The sequence below is a fragment of the Salarias fasciatus genome, chromosome 16, assembly GCF_902148845.1.
Source record: "Salarias fasciatus chromosome 16, fSalaFa1.1, whole genome shotgun sequence".
NCBI lineage: Eukaryota > Metazoa > Chordata > Actinopteri > Blenniiformes > Blenniidae > Salarias > Salarias fasciatus.
Window position 1 is genome coordinate 25,933,658 of NC_043760.1, and position 21,235 is coordinate 25,954,892.

The 21,235-nt window shown below is 39.3% G+C and overlaps 1 protein-coding gene across 2 annotated transcripts in view; it reads right to left on the reverse strand.

Moving 5' to 3' along the window:
- Positions 1–1,035: 1,035 nt before the first annotated feature.
- Positions 1,036–21,235, reverse strand: part of LOC115403020 (uncharacterized protein DDB_G0284459-like) — a 30,932-nt gene continuing 10,732 nt past the window's right edge. For both annotated transcript variants that reach the window (XM_030111768.1, XM_030111767.1), the window contains exons 9-21: positions 19,750–20,526; positions 19,544–19,642; positions 17,998–18,048; positions 17,082–17,129; positions 14,366–14,566; positions 13,899–14,009; positions 7,188–7,964; positions 6,982–7,080; positions 5,437–5,487; positions 4,523–4,570; positions 4,035–4,085; positions 3,101–3,148; positions 1,036–2,221 (exon numbers count right to left, since the gene is read on the reverse strand). In XM_030111768.1, the coding sequence (XP_029967628.1) occupies positions 1,935–2,221; positions 3,101–3,148; positions 4,035–4,085; positions 4,523–4,570; positions 5,437–5,487; positions 6,982–7,080; positions 7,188–7,964; positions 13,899–14,009; positions 14,366–14,566; positions 17,082–17,129; positions 17,998–18,048; positions 19,544–19,642; positions 19,750–20,526 (2,648 nt within the window). In that variant the 3' untranslated portion in view covers positions 1,036–1,934. The remainder of the gene's footprint in view (positions 2,222–3,100; positions 3,149–4,034; positions 4,086–4,522; positions 4,571–5,436; positions 5,488–6,981; positions 7,081–7,187; positions 7,965–13,898; positions 14,010–14,365; positions 14,567–17,081; positions 17,130–17,997; positions 18,049–19,543; positions 19,643–19,749; positions 20,527–21,235) is intronic.

Consider the following 21,235-nt stretch of genomic DNA (forward strand, 5'->3'; position numbering starts at 1 on the left):
ATGGCTAAAACTTAAAAAAAAAAAGATAAAAAAGAATAAAAATAGCCTCAGTGTAAGTTGCAGTGCAGAGCATATAATCAGTGATTGCTCAATTGAAAGTTAGCAGCAAACAGACACATCTTCAGTTTTGTTTTAATGGGGTTCGATACATTCAGTAGAATTCTAGAAGCTTATCCCAAAGATTTGATGATTAAAAAAATTAATAAAAATGAAAATGCTTCTTCTGCACGTTTGGATCTGAATCTGAGAACAGAAAGAAGGTTCAGGCACTTGCTTGGTTTATCTTTATAGATCAGTGCAAATGAATCTAAAACAAACTCAATGATTTCCATATTCAGTTAGTACAATTCAATTAGTTCATATTTGATTCAAAGAAGAAATGCAGTGAGTAAAACAGCTTTTTTCAAATCATTCACATCGACAACAACAACTAAATCACATATGAATTAACATAAAATGCTCTCATTTCATTTCAGTTTTGTTTTAAATTCAGAGCAGTCAATGTTCTGTCCTTTTTATATTAATCTAAATAACAAAACTACCTGGATAAATCTTTCACTTTTGAGATACATTAAAAATTCAACCTTGTTCTAGGCTCACAGTAACTTATCAATACCATATTGCATTTTCCATAGCTTAAAAGTGCATAAAGGAGTTTGCACGTTTTATGCGAAACAGCGCCCCCTGCAGGCCTTGGGTGTAATGCAGCTTAGTGAAAAACTCGTGCCTGTGGCTTGCGTGCATGGAAGAGAGGAACTTCTTCCTCACTCTTTTAGTAGCGCTCGAGTAAAATTTAAGTTTCTTTTACCTGGTGGAGTCTGTGCTGGAGCTGTGGCAGTGCTAGAAGCCAGTCTTTTCTCACTTTCTGGAAGATCTGCTCAGTTGTTGCTCACTAAGCATCTGGCGGAGTAATGGTGGACAAAATGTAACCTAAGCAGCCGGAGCGCGCATTACGTCATTCCTTTCAAATTCTCCCCAAAAAAATTCTGGTGCCGGACCGGCACTGTGACTTTCAAGTGACAATTTAGCACTGTTAGCGGTACTTGTAATGAATATGTCAGGGCACATTGTACACATCATTTTTAAAGTTGAAAAACTCCTTAATGCACCTTTAAGGTAAAAAAAAACACTTTAAATATAAACATTCTCATCATCAATCATGCAGTATTGTGTCAGTAAAAGCAAAGACAAATAAGCTAATAAGACACATTAGAAAAGAATGAAAAGAGTAAAAGTTAAATGGTGAAAAGACAGGAGGATCTCCTCTGTTCTCTGGAAGAAAACCCTGTGAGGCTGAGGAGAGCACAGAAGATCTATGATATCTCAAAAATGCTTACTAAGATTTACCTATCATGTATAATAACTTCTTTTTGCTGAGACACTGATATGAGTGTTTCTGAAGATATAAATCACATTAAAAAGGGAAACGCAGCAGTGAACCACCCTCCTCTCTTCAGGCCACTGCAACACAGGTGATTATGTTATCAGAGGCTCTTTATATCAACTTCAGCTATTTACTGCAGTCACTGAGCAAATATTGGACTCCCTTTGGCTCCCTCTCTTCAACTGTCTTCTTCTTTGTGTTCATCTGTCTTGCAAGGGACTCCATGCACAAGTCTTGGTGTGTTTTTTCCTTCTTTGTCCTTTTGAAGCTTTAATGTGTGTCTTTCCTCCTTCGGGTCTGCATTACCAGCAGTGGCTGTAAGTGACACTTTGGTAATCTTGTGTATCCCCATGTTCACTGGCATCATCGCCTCTTTGTTGATTTTGTCTTTCATCTTCATTTCCTCCAGCCTCTTCAGAGATAATCTCAAACTGACTGCTGCGACTGGAACTGACTGTCTTGTTAGTCAGCCTCATCAGTCGTGGAACTAGCTGATGTGAAAGAGTCATGGCTTCCTTGTGTTGAGCTTGTTGGACTCCCAATCTGCTGATTAGGACAGAGCGTCTGACCATTCAGCGGCGTCGGACCGAGGGGCCACATGTTCGCGACTGACATGTGTCATCGGACCAGAAGTGGGCGGCATGGTGCGGGCTTCCGCTAATGCCGGCATATATGACCTGGACAAAGCATACATCATGGAGGGGCGGACCACAGCACGCGCGGCGGGGTCCAGCGGCTCCACCTGGTAACGCCCCTGGTTTGAAGGGTCCGGTGCAGGTGGAGATGGTGGTTTGGGAGTATGAGGTGGTTCATCAGGAGGAGAATTGATGTCTTTATCTGAAACAGTGGTGGGAAAAATAGAAACATATTAGCATAAACATTGCTTATAACTATAAGCTTCTTATAACTGGTTAGCAGAAATAACTCTTCATGACGATCTGTGCTACTCTGAGCTTCACTGTTCCCCCGTTACCTTGCCCATAATGTCACAAACTTGTAACAGGACTATTTAAATTAAAGGTGCATATACAGGATATATACACTTTTTTGTTTGTTTTTAAAAATGGTGAGTAATTTAGTGAGAAAAATACCAGTGAATAACAAACTCTGAAGGTAAATGAAGACCTTGAGACGAAGAGAAGGGACACACAGCATCTCTAAAGTCTTCACTGTTCACAGTCTTACTCCAAAATGGATCATTTTACTTCCTCAAAATTCTGCATGCAAAACCCCATAATGACAACATGAAAGGCGCTTTCTGATAATATTGACACATTTCTAGCATATCACTGCTCACTCCTACGGTTCCTGTATAGAAAGTGGTATTATTGGAAACAATGCTGGCTTGTTCTCACACTGTTCTGACAGCTCAGCTGCTCCTTCCTACTGACAGGATCAACCCTCCATCACCACTGGCTCCTGCTCTGCTTCTGACTCTAAATCACATAATGCTCCAAATTCTCAGCACAAATCTCCCCTTTTCATAGAGCCTTCTAATCAGTTTGGTCAGTTCCATTAATGTAGAGCTGAACATCAAGTATCTCCAGGCCATGTTTCACATGGAGCAGGTCTGCACCGTACTCTTCATCAGTAATATATTACTTGAAAGTCAATGGTTGCTCAACACTGGCCGGTGCAAGTAATGTTTTACTTTCCCAAAACTGATCTTCATTATGTTCAAAACAATAACATGATCGATCCTGCGAACAGTCCTACCTGCCCCATCTGAACTGTTGCTTGGTGCTGAATCTTCTTTCCCAGACTCTGAAAAACAAGGTTTTCCAGTTATGTAACATCTCATCTCACTACTGTTTATCATTAACATAATGTTTTAAAATATATTCTGGTTATAAGTATGTCATGAAAAAACATGATATCACTGCACAGTGATCCATACATAAAACACACCTGTGATAATATATTGCTAGAAGGCTCAGCTTCACCTCACGATTTATACAAACTGCAGAATGTTAATATGGACTCCCTGAGTGTGGTCAGGATTCCTTCCTGCACCAAAATGTCATGTTTGCTCAAAGATTCTGACCATAGCGCCACCTGATGGCTGCAGAAGGCGTGAACCATAAGCATGACGCATGTCAGCCTGAGTGAGCCTGTCAGCCTGAGCTCAGGGCACCAAAACCCTGTCTTTACAGATACTCATCTGTTTCATGGTAGAAGGATAGCAAAAGCCACATGTAAAAAAACAAAAAACAAAAACAAAACAAAAAAAACAGCAAATTGGTAAACTGCTGGACTCCTAACTGGTGAGTTGTCTGTATTTTCAGAACTTCAAGTCAAATAAGAACATTTTTCAACTTGAATATCTTTGTGCCCATTGACAACTCTTATTACACATACACAAATTTAAATGCAGAGCAGCAGAATTTGTTCATATTTGAAAGCCTAATTACAGACAGACAACTTCTAAAGATTGACATATTCTTTTACACATTGACAACTCTCACATTGGACAGACAGACTGAGATACAGACAGACAACTCTAAATATGCACTGCCAAATAGTTTTACAACAATAATGCCCCCCCAAAAAAGCATTACAAGAGAAGTAAACCATAAACAATACTGTCACAGAGTACTCAGTACACTGAGAAAAAAGATTCAGCAGACTTTACCACTTGTAAAGTTCTTACCTGACTCTTTGTTGTTCACCTTTCCTTTATCAGAGTCACCTTTGTTTCCTTCTGAAACACAAATCATCATCTATCATCGGTACCAGAAAGGAGAGATCTCAACTTAAAAAAGTCACAGAAAGTGTTTTATTGTCCAAAGTGTTTGGATAGTCAATTGACTCGTCTCATAAGGTTATTCGACAGACCATCTAATTGTCTGAGATATCAATAGTTATGTGTTCATTAATACGTTAGGAAAGCACCAGAATTTCCCAGTTTGGGATTAATAAAGGAACACTTTACTCTACTCTAACACCAAGTGTTCAAACCCTTTGTAAATGTGTAAATTCCTTCTAAAACTGGTGTGATGAGAAATATATATAATCAATATATTACTTGAAAGTCAAAGGTTGCACAACACTGGCGGGTGCAAGTGATATTTTACTTTCCAACACTGATCTTCATCATATTCAAAACAATAACATGATCGATCCTGTGATCAGTCCTACCTGCCCCCTCTGCACCGCTGCTTGATGCTGCACCTTCTTTCCCAGGGCCTAAAAAACAAGGTTTTCCAGTTATGTAGCATCTCATCTCACTACTGTTTATCATTAACATAATGTTTTAAAATATATTCTGGTTATAAGTATGTCATGAAAAAACATGATATCACTGCACAGCGACCCATACATAACACACACCTGTGATAATATATTGCTAGAAGGCTCAGCTTCACCTCACGATTTATACAAACTGCAGAATATTAATATGGACTCCCTGAGAGTGGTCAGGATTCCTTCCTGCACCAAAATGTCATGTTTGCTCAAAGATTCTGACCATAGCGCCACCTGATGGCTGCAGAAGGTGTGCACCATAAGCATGACGCAGTCAGCCTGAGTGAGCCTGTCAGCCTGAGCTCAGGGCACCAAGAACCTCTCTTTAGAGATACTCGTCTGTTTCATGGTAGAAGTGTAGCAAAAGACACGTGTTAAAAAAACAGCCATTAGTGAAACTGCTGGACTCCTAACTAGTGAATTTTCTGTATTTTCAGAACTTGAAGCTGAATATGAACATTTTTCAACCTGAATATCTTGGTGCGCATTGATAACTTTTATTACATGAACAAATTTAAATGCAGAGCAGCAGAATTTTTACACATTTGAAAGCCGAAATACAGACAGCTTTTGAAGATTGTGGTTCCCATTAACAAATTCTTTTACAAACTGACAACTCTCACTTTCTCTCTCACAGGTTGAGATGCAGACAGACAACTCTAAACACACTCTGATAAATAGTTTTGCAACAATAATATCCCCATACAATAAGCATTACGAGAGAGGTAAACCATAAACAACACTGTCACAGAATACTCAGTACACCGAGAAAAACATTCAGCAGAATTTACCACTTGTAATGTTCTTACCTGGCTCTGTGCTGGCATTACTTTTGTGCTCAGGGTCACTTGTCTTTCCTCCTGAAACATAAATCATCATCTGTCATCAGAACCAGAAAGGAGAGATCTCAACTTAAAAAAGTCACAGAAAGTGTTTTATTGTCCAAAGTGTTTGGATAGCCAATTTATTTATCTCAGAAGTTTATTGACAGACCTTCACCTTCAATAATTGTCTGAGAAATTTAGTCGTTACGTGTTTATATGTGATTATAGTTATGTGATTATATTTCAGTCATGGCTCACCTAATAGCTCACCTTTGGAGCTGAAGATGAACTTTTCACAACCTCTGAACATAACCTTGTCAAATCACAGTCTTTGTCATCATTCCAAATGTAAATCTGCCAATAACAAACTTTATCGGTCAGTTTTCTTAATTTCCTCAAAATATTGAACTGAGAACCTGTTTCTCTGAGTCTTGTGGAGTGAACTCATTGTTCTCATGTGTGTGCCATGTGTTTACACCCTGACCTCTTAATAGTCACATCACTGCAGTCCTGGTTACTAAATGAAGTTTGTTTCTCACGATGTTTGAAGCCATGTATTAATGATGATATTTCAGTCATGGCTCTCCTGATAGCCTGTCAGTTATTGATGCTCTGTTCTTCATAATAAAGAATCCTTTTTCAGAATTAACTCATTTAAGTTTGTGTTCAGGGATATTCCTTGAAATTTAAATAAAGGTTTGTTTCCAACTTGCAACTGCAGCCATCAGAAAGCATCTTGAAATGACGGAGCGAGAGAGTGAGGATCAGTAAAGAGACGAAGCTCTCTCAAGCTGAACACTCCTCTGAACCAGGTTTTAGCTGTGCTGGTCTCGCCCTCACAGCCAAACGGAGCTGGATAGTCTGTTAACTGAGAAACCAGTTCCTGCTGAAACTGAACAAAAGCTTCAGAATATGTCTGTTGTTCTCAGCGTATTGGGAGAAGTTGAAGCTGTTCTATGCAGATTCCAAAATGTTTGAAAATCTTTTAACAAAATAAAATCCTGTTTTACATCTACATTTGGTTATAATACAAATTGTCTCAGTGTAACTTTTTCTAAATTGTGTTTGTCTGAGAAATGTTCTTTGAATGTAGATATTTTATCAGGGGAATTGAATCAAATATCTGCTATTGGAGACACAATAAAACATCCACTGGTTAAAAAGTAATTTAGAGTACTTTGTCCTCTTAAGTATTTTTCTAACAGCAGTTCTTCTGCCTTATAATTGAGAACAATTTACTCTTTCCACCTCTGTCTTTGACTGACTGATACACAGTATTGTCCTTTGCTGCCTGATCAACAGCTGCTGTGTCTGCAACATTTAGAGAGTGAGTAAGCTCATGAGAGAGTGAGTTTTCATGTTTTCACCCTTTGGGAACGGCGCTCTGCTGAGAGGTGTTTTCTTGATGATCTGAAACTCTGATTCCTGGACTGAGGAAGTGTGTCTGTCTGACTGTTGGCTCTGAACTGTGTGCTGGTTTTTCTTTCTGTTTGTGTTCAGGACTCGGGGAGGCTGTGTGCTTCATAATACCGTCTGACTGGTTTTTGTCCTCCAAGCTTGACTCTCCAGCAGGGTTTTGAGAAGGTTCTCTAGTGGCTGGAGCCGGAGAATCGATCACTTTATCTGAAACTGAGGTGGGAAAAATTGAATCATATTAGCTTAAACATTGCTTCTAACTGGAAGCTTCTTATAACTGGTTAGCAGAAATAACTCTTCATGCCGGTCTGCGTTCTGACCTGAGTTTGCACTATCAACATGTTCACTGGCATCAGCGTCTCTTTGTTCATCTTGTCTTTCACCTTCATCTCCTCCAGTCTCTTTGGAGTTATTCTCAGACTGACTGCTGCGCCTGGAACTGACTTTGTCTTGTTTGTCAGTTTCATCAGTAGAGATACCAGCTGATTTTAAAGAGTCATGGCTTCCTTGTCTTGAGCTTCGTTGACTCTCAGGCTGCTGATTTTCTTCTTGATCGTCTTTAGTATTTTTTGTCTCTTCTTGTTTGCTGTTCTCTGGGTCGGGTTCATTTTCTATCTGTCCTGAAGTTTGCGTCTCTGTTGGAGAGTCTCCGACTCCATCAGCAGCCAGACTCATCTCTGAGTCTTTGGCGTCTCCAGGTGTTGGATTTACAGGGACCTGGTCCTCTTGTTGACCAGCAGGTTCCTCTTTTGTGTCACTTGCCTCATTGTCGCTGGTTGACTGACTGTTAGACACAGTGTTGTCTTTTTCTGCCTGATTAGCAGCTGCTGTATCTGCAACATTTGAGATATCAATACCTATATGAGGGACTTCAGGTTTTGACCCTTGGAGAACCTCCGTCTGCTGTTTTCCTTCCTCCAAGCTCGACTCTCCAGCAGGGCTTTGTGGAGGTTTTCCAGTGATTTGATCCGAGTTGTTGTCTTCCTTGTGTTTATCAATGCCACCCTCATCAGGTGTGTTTGAAGAGTCCGGTGCAGGTGGAGACAGTGGTGTGGGAGTATGAGGTGGTTCACTAGAAGGAGAATTGATCTCTTTATCTGAAACGGTGGTGGGAAAAATAGAAGCATATTAGCATAAACATTGCTTATCACTCTCAGCTTCTTATAACTGGTTAGCAGAAATAACTCTTCATGACGGTCTGTGCTACTCTGAGCTTCACTCTTCCCGCTCTTCCCCCGTTCCCTTACACCTAATGTCACAAACTTAACAGGACTATTTAGATTAAAGGTGCATATTTAGACATATTTTTTCGGTAACACTTTATTTGAAGCCCCCCTGTATAACACATTATAAGTACATTTATAAAGCATTATAATGCCATAATAAACACGTGTAGCTGTAGTTATAAACATTCATAGATGATCACAATGCCAGAACCTAACCCTAACCCTAATCCTATGCTGTATAGTGAGTTGTAAAGCATTGTGATCATGTCGGAGTGTTTATAACTACGTTTCATGTGTTATACCGGGTGCTTAAAGTGAAGTGTTACCATTTTTTCTTTTGTTGTTTTTGAGAATGGCTCGTAATTTAATGATAAAAATATCAGTGAATAACAAACTCTGAAGGTAAATGAAGACTTTGAGACGAGGAGAAGGGACACAGAGCATCTCTAAAGTCTTCACAGTTCACAGCCTTATTCTAAAATGGATCATTTTACATCTTCAAAATTCTCCACACAAAACCCCATAATGACAACATGAAAGACATTTTCTCAAAATATTGACACAATTCTACAAAATAAAAACCTAAGAACTCCTTTGTCTTCATGACTGCTCCGTGCTCTGGCTGCACTGTCAGCAGAGGGACCTTATAGAGACGCTGTGAGTCTTTCCAAATCAAGTCCAACCAGCTGAATTCTCCACAGCTGGACTCCAGTGAAGCTGGAGAAACTTCTCAAGGATCACAGGATGTCTCCTTCAGACACAGAGGATGAGGCAGAATCCCCTCTGGACCGCTTCAGACCCCAATCCAGAGTTGATATGGATGAAAGTCCATTACTCTGTACAGTGTAAATATCAGAGTCAGCGGCTCCACCACTGGACTGTTTCCACTGTGTTTCCTCATCATTCAGAAAAAGAGAGCAGCTCTGCTCAACAGTGTGGACAGACTGATGTGTCTCAGCAGCTGGATGAATGGAAAGGAGGAATATTGATCTGTGTCTCAGCAGATTGGAATGTTGTTGAAGGTTCAAATATTAACATCTCAGTGGAATACGGTGATTTTTATGATATAAGATGAATGCGTTAGTGTTGCACTTTTGTTTCTCTCCAGATAATTCAATAATTTGGTAACGCTTCCTTTTACAGTACGGTAATTACCATGTATTAACGTGGTAATTGCAAGGTAAGTACCATGTAATAAGGAGAAGTTACTGTAAAATTACCATGTAATTACAGGGTAACTATGTTGCTAATTACCTAGTACTTTTAGAGTAATTACCAAGCCAATTCCAGGCAAATACCAAGTAACTACCTGGTATTAAGTATTAATTACTGGGTAATTATAATGTATATAGCAACTGTGTCGGTAATTGCCAAGTACTTACTAAGTAATTGCTAAGTAATTACCATGTAATCATTGGGAAATGTAGACTTTTTACTAGGTATTACTTGGTACTGCTAGGTGTGTACGCTATGTATTTCCCTATTAGTCAAGTGTTTTTTACTACTTACCTGGTAACTTCCCAGTAACTACAACATTTACCTGGTAATTACAGTTGAACTGTAGACTACTGCAAAAGGAAGTGAGGCCTGTTTCCACACTATTACCTGGTAACTACTTATTCGTTACCCAGGAACTGCAAAAATACCTACCTGGAAATTACATAGTTATTAAAGTGGATTTGTACTGTAAAAGGAAGTGAGGTCTGTTTCCATGTTATTACATGGTAATTGCTTATTTGTTACCAAGTAAATAGAAAAATATTTACCTGGAAATTACATAGTTATTAAAGTGGATTTGTACTGTAAAAGGAAGTGAGGTCTGTTTCCATGTTATTACCTGGTAATTACTCAGTATTTAGCCTGTTACTCGGAAACTTTCACATACCCCACAAACTTGCACCAAAAATGCAGCAAACCCCATCAGTGTCTGTGATACAGTCTCTGAACAGCACACTGTATCTGTCAGGAGATCAGAGTTTCCATCAAAACCACCATCACCAGGAATCACATTACATTAAGATGAACGCATTATTATTACACTTCCTCACTCCAAACACCTCACTGTGACAGACATGCAAAAACAAGAGAGCTGCCAAAGATAAACATTTTAATCAAATGGAGTTCAACTTCTTATAAAACAATTTACAAAACAGTGCACATTTTTAGCAGTCAGGCACCTTTTTTTTTTAAGAAACAGAACAGATTTCTTTTGCAAAAAACAAAATACAAAAAACATTGATAAACAATCACTATAAATCAACATTAATAAGTACACTGCTCCAGTCGTGTGAATTCACATCATCATGTGTTTTCTGCAGACCCATCTGGTCTACAGGAACCCTTGATCTCCATCATCTCGAATACCCAGGACCGCCGTCGCCAGGTGTTGTCACGTTGTCCACGTCCAGACTTGTACCTCCCTCGGCGTGATGGAAACGAGGACAGCACAACAGTTCCTTCTTAATGCTCAGGGTTTATTCACCTCAACACCCAAACCCCAAACGTGAGAACTGAAAACATACAAATATACATATTAATAAACAGAAACTTACACAATAAACAAATATACACATTGCACAAAACACAAATATCTTTAAACCTTCAAATATACACATGAAACCAACATTACAACCGAAACATTCACCCAAGCCTGAACCACAGCCACCCAGCACCAGCTGCAGAGCTCCACACTACCACCACGATAATGATCAATAAAACACCAAGAAAAACGAAAATATATACACCTCACTGGCTGCTTCACATTGTAAAGGAGGTAAGCCGTTTGTTTTTGCTCTTTTCATTGAGTTTTTTGTTCTTATTTTCTCTCTCCGCGTTTATCTGTGCATCACTTAACGTGGTCCTACCCGGAACGTTCCGCCGTAAACACGCTTTCTCTCATTAGAGTAGGAACCGAAATTTAATTAAATATAAATATCACCATATCACCAAGTGTCTGCAGACGTTCTGCCATAAATAAGCTTTCTCTCAGTCGAGGTAGAACCGAAATTTAATTAAATATATATATCACCGAGTGGCGGAACTAACCCTCTGCAGACGTTCCGGGTAGGACCACATTAAGTGGTGCACAGAAACGTGGAGAGAGAAAAAACGCTCCAAAATGTATGCAAAAAGAGCAAAAACAAACGGCTTACAATGTGAAGCAGCCAGTGAGGTGTGTATATTTCCGTTTTTCTTGGTGTTTTATTGATCATTATCGTGGTGGTAGTGTGGAGCTCTGCAGCTGGTGCTGGGTGGCTGTGGTTCAGGCTTGGGTGAATGTTTCGGTTGTAATGTCGGTTTCATGTGTATATTTGAAGGTTTAAAGATATTTGTGTTTTGTGCAATGTGTATATTTGTTTATTGTGTAAGTTTCTGTTTATTAAAATGTATATTTGTATGTTTTCAGCTCTCACGTTTGGGGTTTGGGTGTTTCGGTGAATAAACCCTGAGCATTAAGAAGGAACAGTTGTGCTGTCCTCGTTTCCATCACGCCGAGGGAGGTACAAGTCTGGACGTGGACGACGTGACAACACCTGGCGACGGTGGTCCTGGGTATTCGGGATGATGGAGATCAAGGGTTCCTGTAGACCAGACGGGTCTGCAGAAAACACATGATGATGTGAATTCACAAGACTGGAGCAGTTTGCTTATTAATGTTGATTTATAGTGATTGTTTATCAATGTTTTTTGTATTTTGTTTTTTGCAAAAGAAATCTGTTCTGTTTCTTAAAAAAAAAAGGTGCCTGACTGCTAAAAATGTGCACTGTTTTGTAAATTGTTTTATAAGAAGTTGAACTCCATTTGATTAAAATGTTTATCTTTGGCAGCTCTCTTATTTTTGCATGTCTGTCACAGTGAGGAGTGAGGAAGTGTAATAATAATGCGTTCATCTTCATGTAATGTGATGGCTGGTGATGGTGGTTTTTGATGGAAACTCTGATCTCCTGACAGATACAGTGTGCTGTTCAGAGACTGTATCACAGACACTGATGGGGTTTGCTGCATTTTTGGTGCAAGTGTGTGGGGTAATGTGAAAGTTTCCGAGTAACAGGCTAAATACTGAGTAATTACCAGGTAATAACATGGAAACAGACCTCACTTCCTTTTACAGTACAAATCCACTTTAATAACTATGTAATTTCCAGGTAAATATTTTTTTTATTTACTGGGTAATAAATGAGTAATTACCATGTAATAACATGGAAACAGACCTCACTTCCTTTTACAGTACAAATCCACTTTAATAACTATGTAATTTCCAGGTAAATATTTTTCTATTTACTGGGTAATAAATGCATAATTACCATGTAATAACATGGAAACAGACCTCACTTCCTTTTACAGTACAAATCCACTTTAATAACTATGTAATTTCGAGGCAGGTATTTTTGCAGTTCCTGGGTAACGAATAAGTAGTTACCAGGTAATAGTGTGGAAACAGGCCTCATTTCCTTTTGCAGTAGTCTACAATTCAACCGTAATTACCAGGTAAATGTTGTAGTTACTGGGAAATACTAAGAAGTTACCGGGTAAGTAGTAAAAAAACACTTGACTAATAGGGAAATACATAGCGTACACACCTAGCAGTACCAAGTAATACCTAGTAAAAAGTCTACATTTCCCAATGATTACATGGTAATTACTTAGCAATTACTTAGTAAGTACTTGGCAATTACCGACATAGTTGCTATATACATTATAATTACCCAGTAATTAATACTTAATACCAGGTAGTTACTTGGTATTTGCCTGGAATTGGCTTGGTAATTACTCTAAAAGTACTAGGTAATTAGCAACATAGTTACCCTGTAATTACATGGTAATTTTACAGTAACTTCTCCTTATTACATGGTACTTACCTTGCAATTACCACGTTAATACATGGTAATTACCGTACTGTAAAAGGAAGCGTTACCAATAATTTAATTGAATTATTGTTTTTGGTCATGTCAGACAGATAGGCTGGCCTTTCTCTGAGCAAATTCCACACTTGTGAGTTATTTTCCATGTTTAACTGTCTGCAATTAAAACTCATGCTCGACTTTAATTTAAAGATTCAGAATAAACTGTTTCTGTGCATTGAATTGGTGTTTAGTTATGTTGATTACAAGTTCACAAAGTACAGATTTAATCACAAATAGATCAGATATGTGAGTAATGTCACACACACACACACACACACACACACACACACACACACACACACACACACACACACACACGCTGAAAATTGGGCTTAAATAGACCGGCCTTCCCAGCAGCATCACATCGTTCAAACATTGGATGGTTCAAATTCCACATCTCTCAGTGTTTTTCAATATGACACTATAAACAATTAAAATGCATGCACTACTTAAGTTAAAAGACAGAATAAATCGTTTTGTGCAGTAAATTGGAAATTTTGTGCGTTGATTACATGTTCACTAATTATACAATTAATCACGATTAATTATAGTCAGATTTGTGTATAGAGGATTTATCTTTATCTTGTGATGTCGATTGTTTCATGCAAAAAAAATGTCTTGTTATCTTTTGTCCTTTCAAAATTTTCTACTGTTTTCTTCACATTATCTGTAAAAAGTGACACAACAGAAAAAGTTTTGTACACAGAATGATAAAAAATATAAATTATATTTAGTGAATCTGCAGTTTGTTTTTCCAAATGCTGTTTGTTATAAAATTATTTCACATTCTGCTAAAAAAAAAAAGTATTACAAAAGAGATAAATCATAAAGAATTCTTTCACGGAACACAGTGCACTGACAAAAAAGGTTCAGCAAACTTTACCACTTGTGACGTCCTTACCTGGCTCTGTGTCGTCATCCTCTTGAGCACAGTCTGGGGATTGCAGAGGAGACTGAGAGGTGGAAAGTCCACCAATGAAAGTTCTTTGCTCAGGGTCACTTCTGTTTTCCTCTGAAACACAAATCATCATCTATCATCGGTACCACAAAGGAGAGATCTCAACCTAAAAAAGTCACAGAAATTGTTTGATTGTCCAAATTGTTTGGAAAGTCAATTGATTTATCTCATCAGTTTATTGACAGACCTTCTAATTGTCTGAGATATTAATAGTTATGTGTTCATTTATAAGTTAGGAAAACACCACAATTTCCCAGTCAGAAATTAATAAAGTGATACTTTTGTTGAACTGCAACCTCTGATTCCAGGACTGAGGAAGTGTGGCTGTCTGTCTGTTGTCTCTGAACTGTGTGCTGCTTTTTCTTTCTGTTTGTGTTCAGGACTCGGGGAGGCTGTGTGCTTAATAATACCGTCTGACTGGTTTTTGTCCTCCAAGCTCGACTCTCCAGCAGGGTTTTGTGGAAGTTCTCCACTGACTTGATCCAAGTTGTTCTCTTTGTTCTGTTTATCGATGCCAGCCTCTTGAGATGTGACGGAAAAGTTCAATTTCAATGGAGACAAAGGTTTGCCAGGACCAGGAGGTTTAGCAGGAGTGGAATTCTCGTGCTCATCTGAAAGTGGGAAAAATATATGTATATCAGCATAAAAACTGCTTGTAACTGTCAACCAGTTTATAGACGCTGTGAGTCTTTCCAAATCAAGTCCAACCGACTGAATTCTCCACAGCTGGACTCCAGTGAAGCTGGAGGAACTTCTCAAGGATGATCAGTGGAAACTGGAGGCACCTGAGCTCAAAGCTGTGAAAACTTTAGTACTTGTGATTTCCTAATTTTTGTTGCTTATCGAATACATTTGGAAAGAAAACTTCTTAATCTTGTCATCACATGTGTAAAATTTTGAGGAAAAAAGAATCAGATCCATTCTGAATTAAGGCTGTGATGTAAGAAAATGTAGAAAAAGACCAACACTGTGGATAGTTTTCAGACTCACTGCAGTCTGAGGAAAACAAGCAGAATCTACGAGCCTTTAGGATAAAAGATACACAATATTGGATTTTATACTGTTATAGATAGATTAGATTAGATAGACAGAAAAACAGATAGACAGCTACACACACACATACTGTACATATGACACACACTGATTTATCTTTATTACCTGGTAATGTCTAAAATTAAATAATTATTACTGATCATCTCTTGAAAATTTTGTGTCGTTTTCTTCACATCAACTGCAAGAAGACACAAAACAGTAAACAGAAGCTTCACACAGTGCAACAAAAATGACTTAAATAGACCGTCCTTCCCTGCAGCATCACATCGTTCAAACATTAGATGGTTCAAATCCCACATCTCTCAGTGTTTTTCAATATGACACTATAAACAATGAAAATGCATGCAGTACCAAAGTTAAAAGGCAGAATAAATCATTTTGTGCAGTAAACTGTAAATTTTGTGGGTTGATTACATGTTCACAAGTTATACAATTAATCACGATTCATTATGGTCAGATTTGTGTATAGAGGATTTATCTTTATCTTGTGATGTTGATTGTTTCATGCAAAAAAGAAAATGTATTATTATCTTTAGTCCTTTCAAAATTTTTTGTTTTTTTCACATTGGCTATAAAAAGTGACACAACAGAAAAAGTTTAGTACACAGAATTATGAAAAATATTAATTATATTTAGTGAATATTTAGTGAATTATATTTAGCTCCTGGTGTGATGGACAGTGGTAACAGTAACCTGTAGGCCAGTCCAGTCACATGGGAGACATCAGTGAGCAGATTATACTGAGAGAGAATGAGGGGAACACAAATGACACAACTATCATCCTATTCCATCTTCAATAGAGGACTTTGTGTATTTACTCTCTTACTTTTAACAATTAAAAAACATATCACTGCTCACTCCAACAGTTCGAGAATAGAAAGCGGTATTATTGGAAACTAGAAATTGGCACTCAGAGAGCGCAGACCTCCGCCACAGCTCAAATCAGTCACCAACAACCATAAGGACACCATATATAATCACACAACATTGCGATGGGGGTGTGATCAGAGCGGAGCGCTGCAGTGTGCGGTGCCTCTCTCTGTCGTCCTGTCGCCCTCTCTCCCTGTGTGTGTGTGTGTGTGTGTGTGTGTGTTCATCTGAAAAGGAAAACCGAAAAGCAACATAATTTATGTTATTTTACTTCATTTTAATTTGAAAATTTACCGGATTCTCTCGTGTTTTCTGTTCCCGACCTCCTGTGAGGTGCGATCTGCTCTGTCCAGCTTTACAACTGGCGGTGCACGGCGCGCGAGGCTCGCGGAGAAAATAGAGAGCAGCAGAGCGGCCGCGGTCCACGGCGCGAGCCGCTACGCACGCGGCGGTCCCCCGCGCCTCCTGTAACCGTCAGATAGGTTAACAGGGGCGCCGATCTGACAGTCGGTGCGCGGCGCTTCCCACTTCCGCGTCGGAGGCGGCGCGTCCTGTGTGAACCAGGCGTTTGTCGCCCCCTGTCGGCGGGCCTGCCCGACCATGTGAAAGACTCCCAATCTCTCAATGATAAAGAATCGTTTAAAAAATTACTGGATCCAGACAGTGATCCGGATCATAACCAAAATGTAATCAATTCTAAGTTAGCCCAAGACCCACCTTTCCACAAAGTTTCATTGCAATCTGTCCATTATTTTTTCCGGGATCTTGCGAACAAACCAACCAACAAACCGACGTGATTACATAACCTCCCGGCAGAGACAATAATGCTGGCTTGTTCTCACACTGTTCTGACAGCTCAGCTGTTCCTTCCTACTGACAGGATCAACCCCTCCATCACCACTGGCTCCTGCTCTGCTTCTGACACTGAATCACATAATGCTCCAAATTCTCAGCACAAATCTCCCCTTTTTATAGAGCCTTCTAATCAGTCTGGTCAGTTCCATTAATGTAGAGCTGAACATCAAGTATCTCCAGGCCATGTTTCACATGGAGCAGGTCTGCACCGTACTCTTCATCAGTAATATATTACTTGAAAGTCAAAGGTTGCACAACACTGGCGGGTGCAAGTGATATTTTACTTTCCAACACTGATCTTCATCATATTCAAAACAATAACATGATCGATCCTGTGATCAGTCCTACCTGCCCCCTCTGGACCGTTGCTTGATGCTGCACCTTCTTTCCCAGGGCCTAAAAAACAAGGTTTTCCAGTTATGCAGCATCTCATCACACTATTGTTTATCATTAACATAATGTTTTAAAATATATTCTGGTTATAAATATGTCTTGAAAAAACATGATATCACTGCACAGCGACCCATACATAACACACACACCTGTGATAATATATTGCTAGAAGGCTCAGCTTCACCTCACGATTTATACAAACTGCAGAATATTAATATGGACTCCCTGAGAGTGGTCAGGATTCCTTCCTGCACCAAAATGTCATGTTTGCTCAAAGATTCTGACCATAGCGCCACCTGATGGCTGCAGAAGGTGTGCACCATAAGCATGACGCAGTCAGCCTGAGTGAGCCTGTCAGCCTGAGCTCAGGGCACCAAGAACCTCTCTTTACAGATACTCGTCTATTTGATGGTAGAAGTGTAGCAAAAGACACGTGTTAAAAAAACAGCCAATAGTGAAACTGCTGGACTCCTGACTAGTGAATTTTCTGTATTTTCAGAACTGGAAGCTGAATATGAACATTTTTCAACCTGAATATCTTGGTGCGCATTGATAACTTTTATTACATGAACAAATTTAAATGCAGAGCAGCAGAATTTTTACACATTTGAAAGCCGAAATACAGACAGCTTTTGAAGATTGTGGTTCCCATCAACAAATTCATTTACAAAGTGACAACTCTCACTTTCTCTCTCACAGGTTGAGATGCAGACAGACAACTCTAAACACACTCTGATAAATAGTTTTGCAACAATAATATCCCCATATAATAAGCATTACGAGAGAGGTAAACCATAAACAACACTGTCACAGAATACTCAGTACACCGAGAAAAACATTCAGCAGAATTTACCACTTGTAATGTTCTTACCTGGCTCTGTGCTGGCATTACTTTTGTGCTCAGGGTCACTTGTCTTTCCTCCTGAAACACAAATCATCATCTGTCATCGGAACCAGAAAGGAGAGATCTCAGCTTAAAAAAGTCACAGAAAGTGTTTTATTGTCCAAAGTGTTTGGATCGCCAATTTATTTATCTCATGAGTTTATTGACAGACCTTCACCTTCAATAATTGTCTGAGAAATTTAGTCGTTACGTGTTTATATGTGTTTATAGTTATGTGATTATATTTCAGTCATGGCTCACCTAATAGCTCACCTTTGGAGCTGAAGATGAACTTTTCACAACCTCTGAACATAACCTTGTCAAATCACAGTCTTTGTCATCATTCCAAATGTAAATCTGCCAATAACAAACTTTATCGGTCAGTTTTCTTAATTTCCTCAAAATATTGAACTGAGAACCTGTTTCTCTGAGTCTTGTGGAGTGAACTCATTGTTCTCATGTGTGTGCCATGTGTTTACACCCTGACCTCTTAATAGTCACATCACTGCAGTCCTGGTTACTAAATGAAGTTTGTTTCTCACGATGTTTGAAGCCATGTATTAATGATGATATTTCAGTCATGGCTCTCCTGATAGCCTGTCAGTTATTGATGCTCTGTCCTTCATAATAAAAAATCCTTTTTCAGAATTAACTCATTTAAGTTTGTGTTCAGGAATATTCATTGAAATTTAAATAAAGGTTTGTATCCAACTTGCAACTGCAGCCATCAGAAAGCATCTTGAAACGACGGAGTGTGAGAGTGAGGATCAGTAAAGAGAAGAAGCTCTCTCAAGCTGAACACTCCTCTGAACCAGGTTTTAGCTGTGCTGGTCTCGCCCTCACAGCCAAACGGAGCTGGATAGTCTGTTAACTGAGAAACCAGCTCCTGCTGAAACTGAACAAAAGCTTCAGAATATGTCTGTTGTTCTCAGCGTATTGGGAGAAGTTGAAGCTGTTCTATGCAGATTCAAAAATGTTTGAAATTCTTTTAACAAAATAAGATCCTGTTTTACATCTACATTTGGTTATAATACAAATTGTCTCAGTGTAACTTTTTCTAAATTGTGTTTGTCTGAGAAATGTTCTTTGAATGTAGATATTTTATCAGGTGAATTGAATCAAATATCTGCTATTGGAGACACAATAAAACATCCACTGGTTAAAAAGTAATTTAGAGTACTTTGTCCTCTTAAGTATTTTTCTAACAGCAGTTCTTCTGCCTTATAATTGAGAACAATTTACTCTTTCCACCTCTGTCTTTGACTGACTGATACACAGTATTGTCCTTTTCTGCCTGATCAACAGCTGCTGTGTCTGCAACATTTAGAGAGTGAGTAAGCTCATGAGGGAGTGAGTTTTCATGTTTTCACCCTTTGGGAACGGCGCTCTGCTGAGAGGTGTTTTCTTGATGATCTGAAACCTCTGATTCCTGGACTGAGGAAGTCTGTCTGTCTGACTGCTGTCTCTGAACTGTGTGCTGGTTTTTCTTTCTGTTTGTGTTCAGGACTCGGGGAGGCTGTGTGCTTCATAATACCTTCTGACTGGTTTTTCTCCTCCAAGCTTGACTCTCCAGCAGGGTTTTGAGAAGGTTCTCCAGTGGCTGGAGTCGGAGAATCGATCACTTTATCTGAAACTGAGGTGGGAAAAATTGAATCATATTAGCTTAAACATTGCTTCTAACTGGAAGCTTCTTATAACTGGTTAGCAGAAATAACTCTTCATGCCGGTCTGCGTTCTGACCTGACTTTGCACTATCAACATGTTCACTGGCATCAGCGTCTCTTTGTTCATCTTGTCTTTCACCTTCATCTCCTCCAGTCTCTTTGGAGTTATTCTCAGACTGACTGCTGCGCCTGGAATTGACTTTGTCTTGTTTGTCAGTTTCATCAGTAGAGATACCAGCTGATTTTAAAGAGTCATGGCTTCCTTGTCTTGAGCTTCGTTGACTCTCAGGCTGCTGATTTTCTTCTTGATCGTCTTTAGTATTTTTTGTCTCTTCTTGTTTGCTGTTCTCTGGGTCGGGTTCATTTTCTATCTGTCCTGAAGTTTGCGTCTCTGTTGGAGAGTCTCCGACTCCATCAGCAGCCAGACTCATCTCTGAGTCTTTGGCGTCTCCAGGTGTTGGATTTACAGGGACCTGGTCCTCTTGTTGACCAGCAGGTTCCTCTTTTGTGTCACTTGCCTCGTTGTCGCTGGTTGACTGACTGTCAGACACAGTGTTGTCCTTTTCTGCCAGATTAGCAGCTGCTGTATCTGCACCATTTGGGATATCAATACCTATATGAGAGATTTCAGGTTTTGACCCTTGGAGAACCTCCGTCTGCTGTTTTCCTTCCTCCAAGCTCGACTCTCCAGCGGTGTCTTGTGGAAGTTTTCCAGTGATTTGATCCGAGTTGTTGTCTTCCTTGTGTTTATCAATGCCACCCTCATCAGGTGTGTTTGAAGAGTCCGGTGCAGGTGGAGACGGTGGTGTGGGAGTATGAGGTGGTTTACCAGAAGGAGAATTGATGCCTTTATCTGAAACAGTGGTGGGAAAAATAGAAGCATATTAGCACAAACATTGCTTATCACTCTAAGCTTCTTATAACTGGTTAGCAGAAATAACTCTTCATGACGGTCTGTGCGACTCTGAGCTTCACTCTTCCCGCTCTTCCCCCGTTCCCTTACACCTAATGTCACAAACTTAACAGACTATTTAGATTAAAGGTGCATATTTAGACATATTTTTTCAGTAACACTTTATTTGAAGCCCCCCTGTATAACACATTATAAGTACATTTATAAAGCATTATAATGCCATTATAACACGTGTAGCTGTAGTTATAAACATTCATAGATGATCACAATGCCAGAACCTAACCCTAACCCTAATCCTATGCTGTATAGTGAGTTGTAAAGCATTGTGATCATGTCGGAGTGTTTATAACTACTTTTCATGTGTTATACCGGGTGCCTAAAAGTGCATTAAGGAGTTTTACAACCTTAAAAATACTTATTTTCCACCATAAATATGTTACACATTTTTAATGATGTGTACAATGTTCCCTGACATATTCATTACAAGTACCTCTAACAGCGCTAAATTTTCACTTGAAAGTTGCAGTACTGGTCCGGCACCACAATTTTTTGGGGGAGAATTTGAAAGGAATGATGTAATGCGTGTGCCGGCTCCTTGAGTTTCATTTTTCCGCCATTACTCCACCAGATGCTTCGTGAGCAACAACTG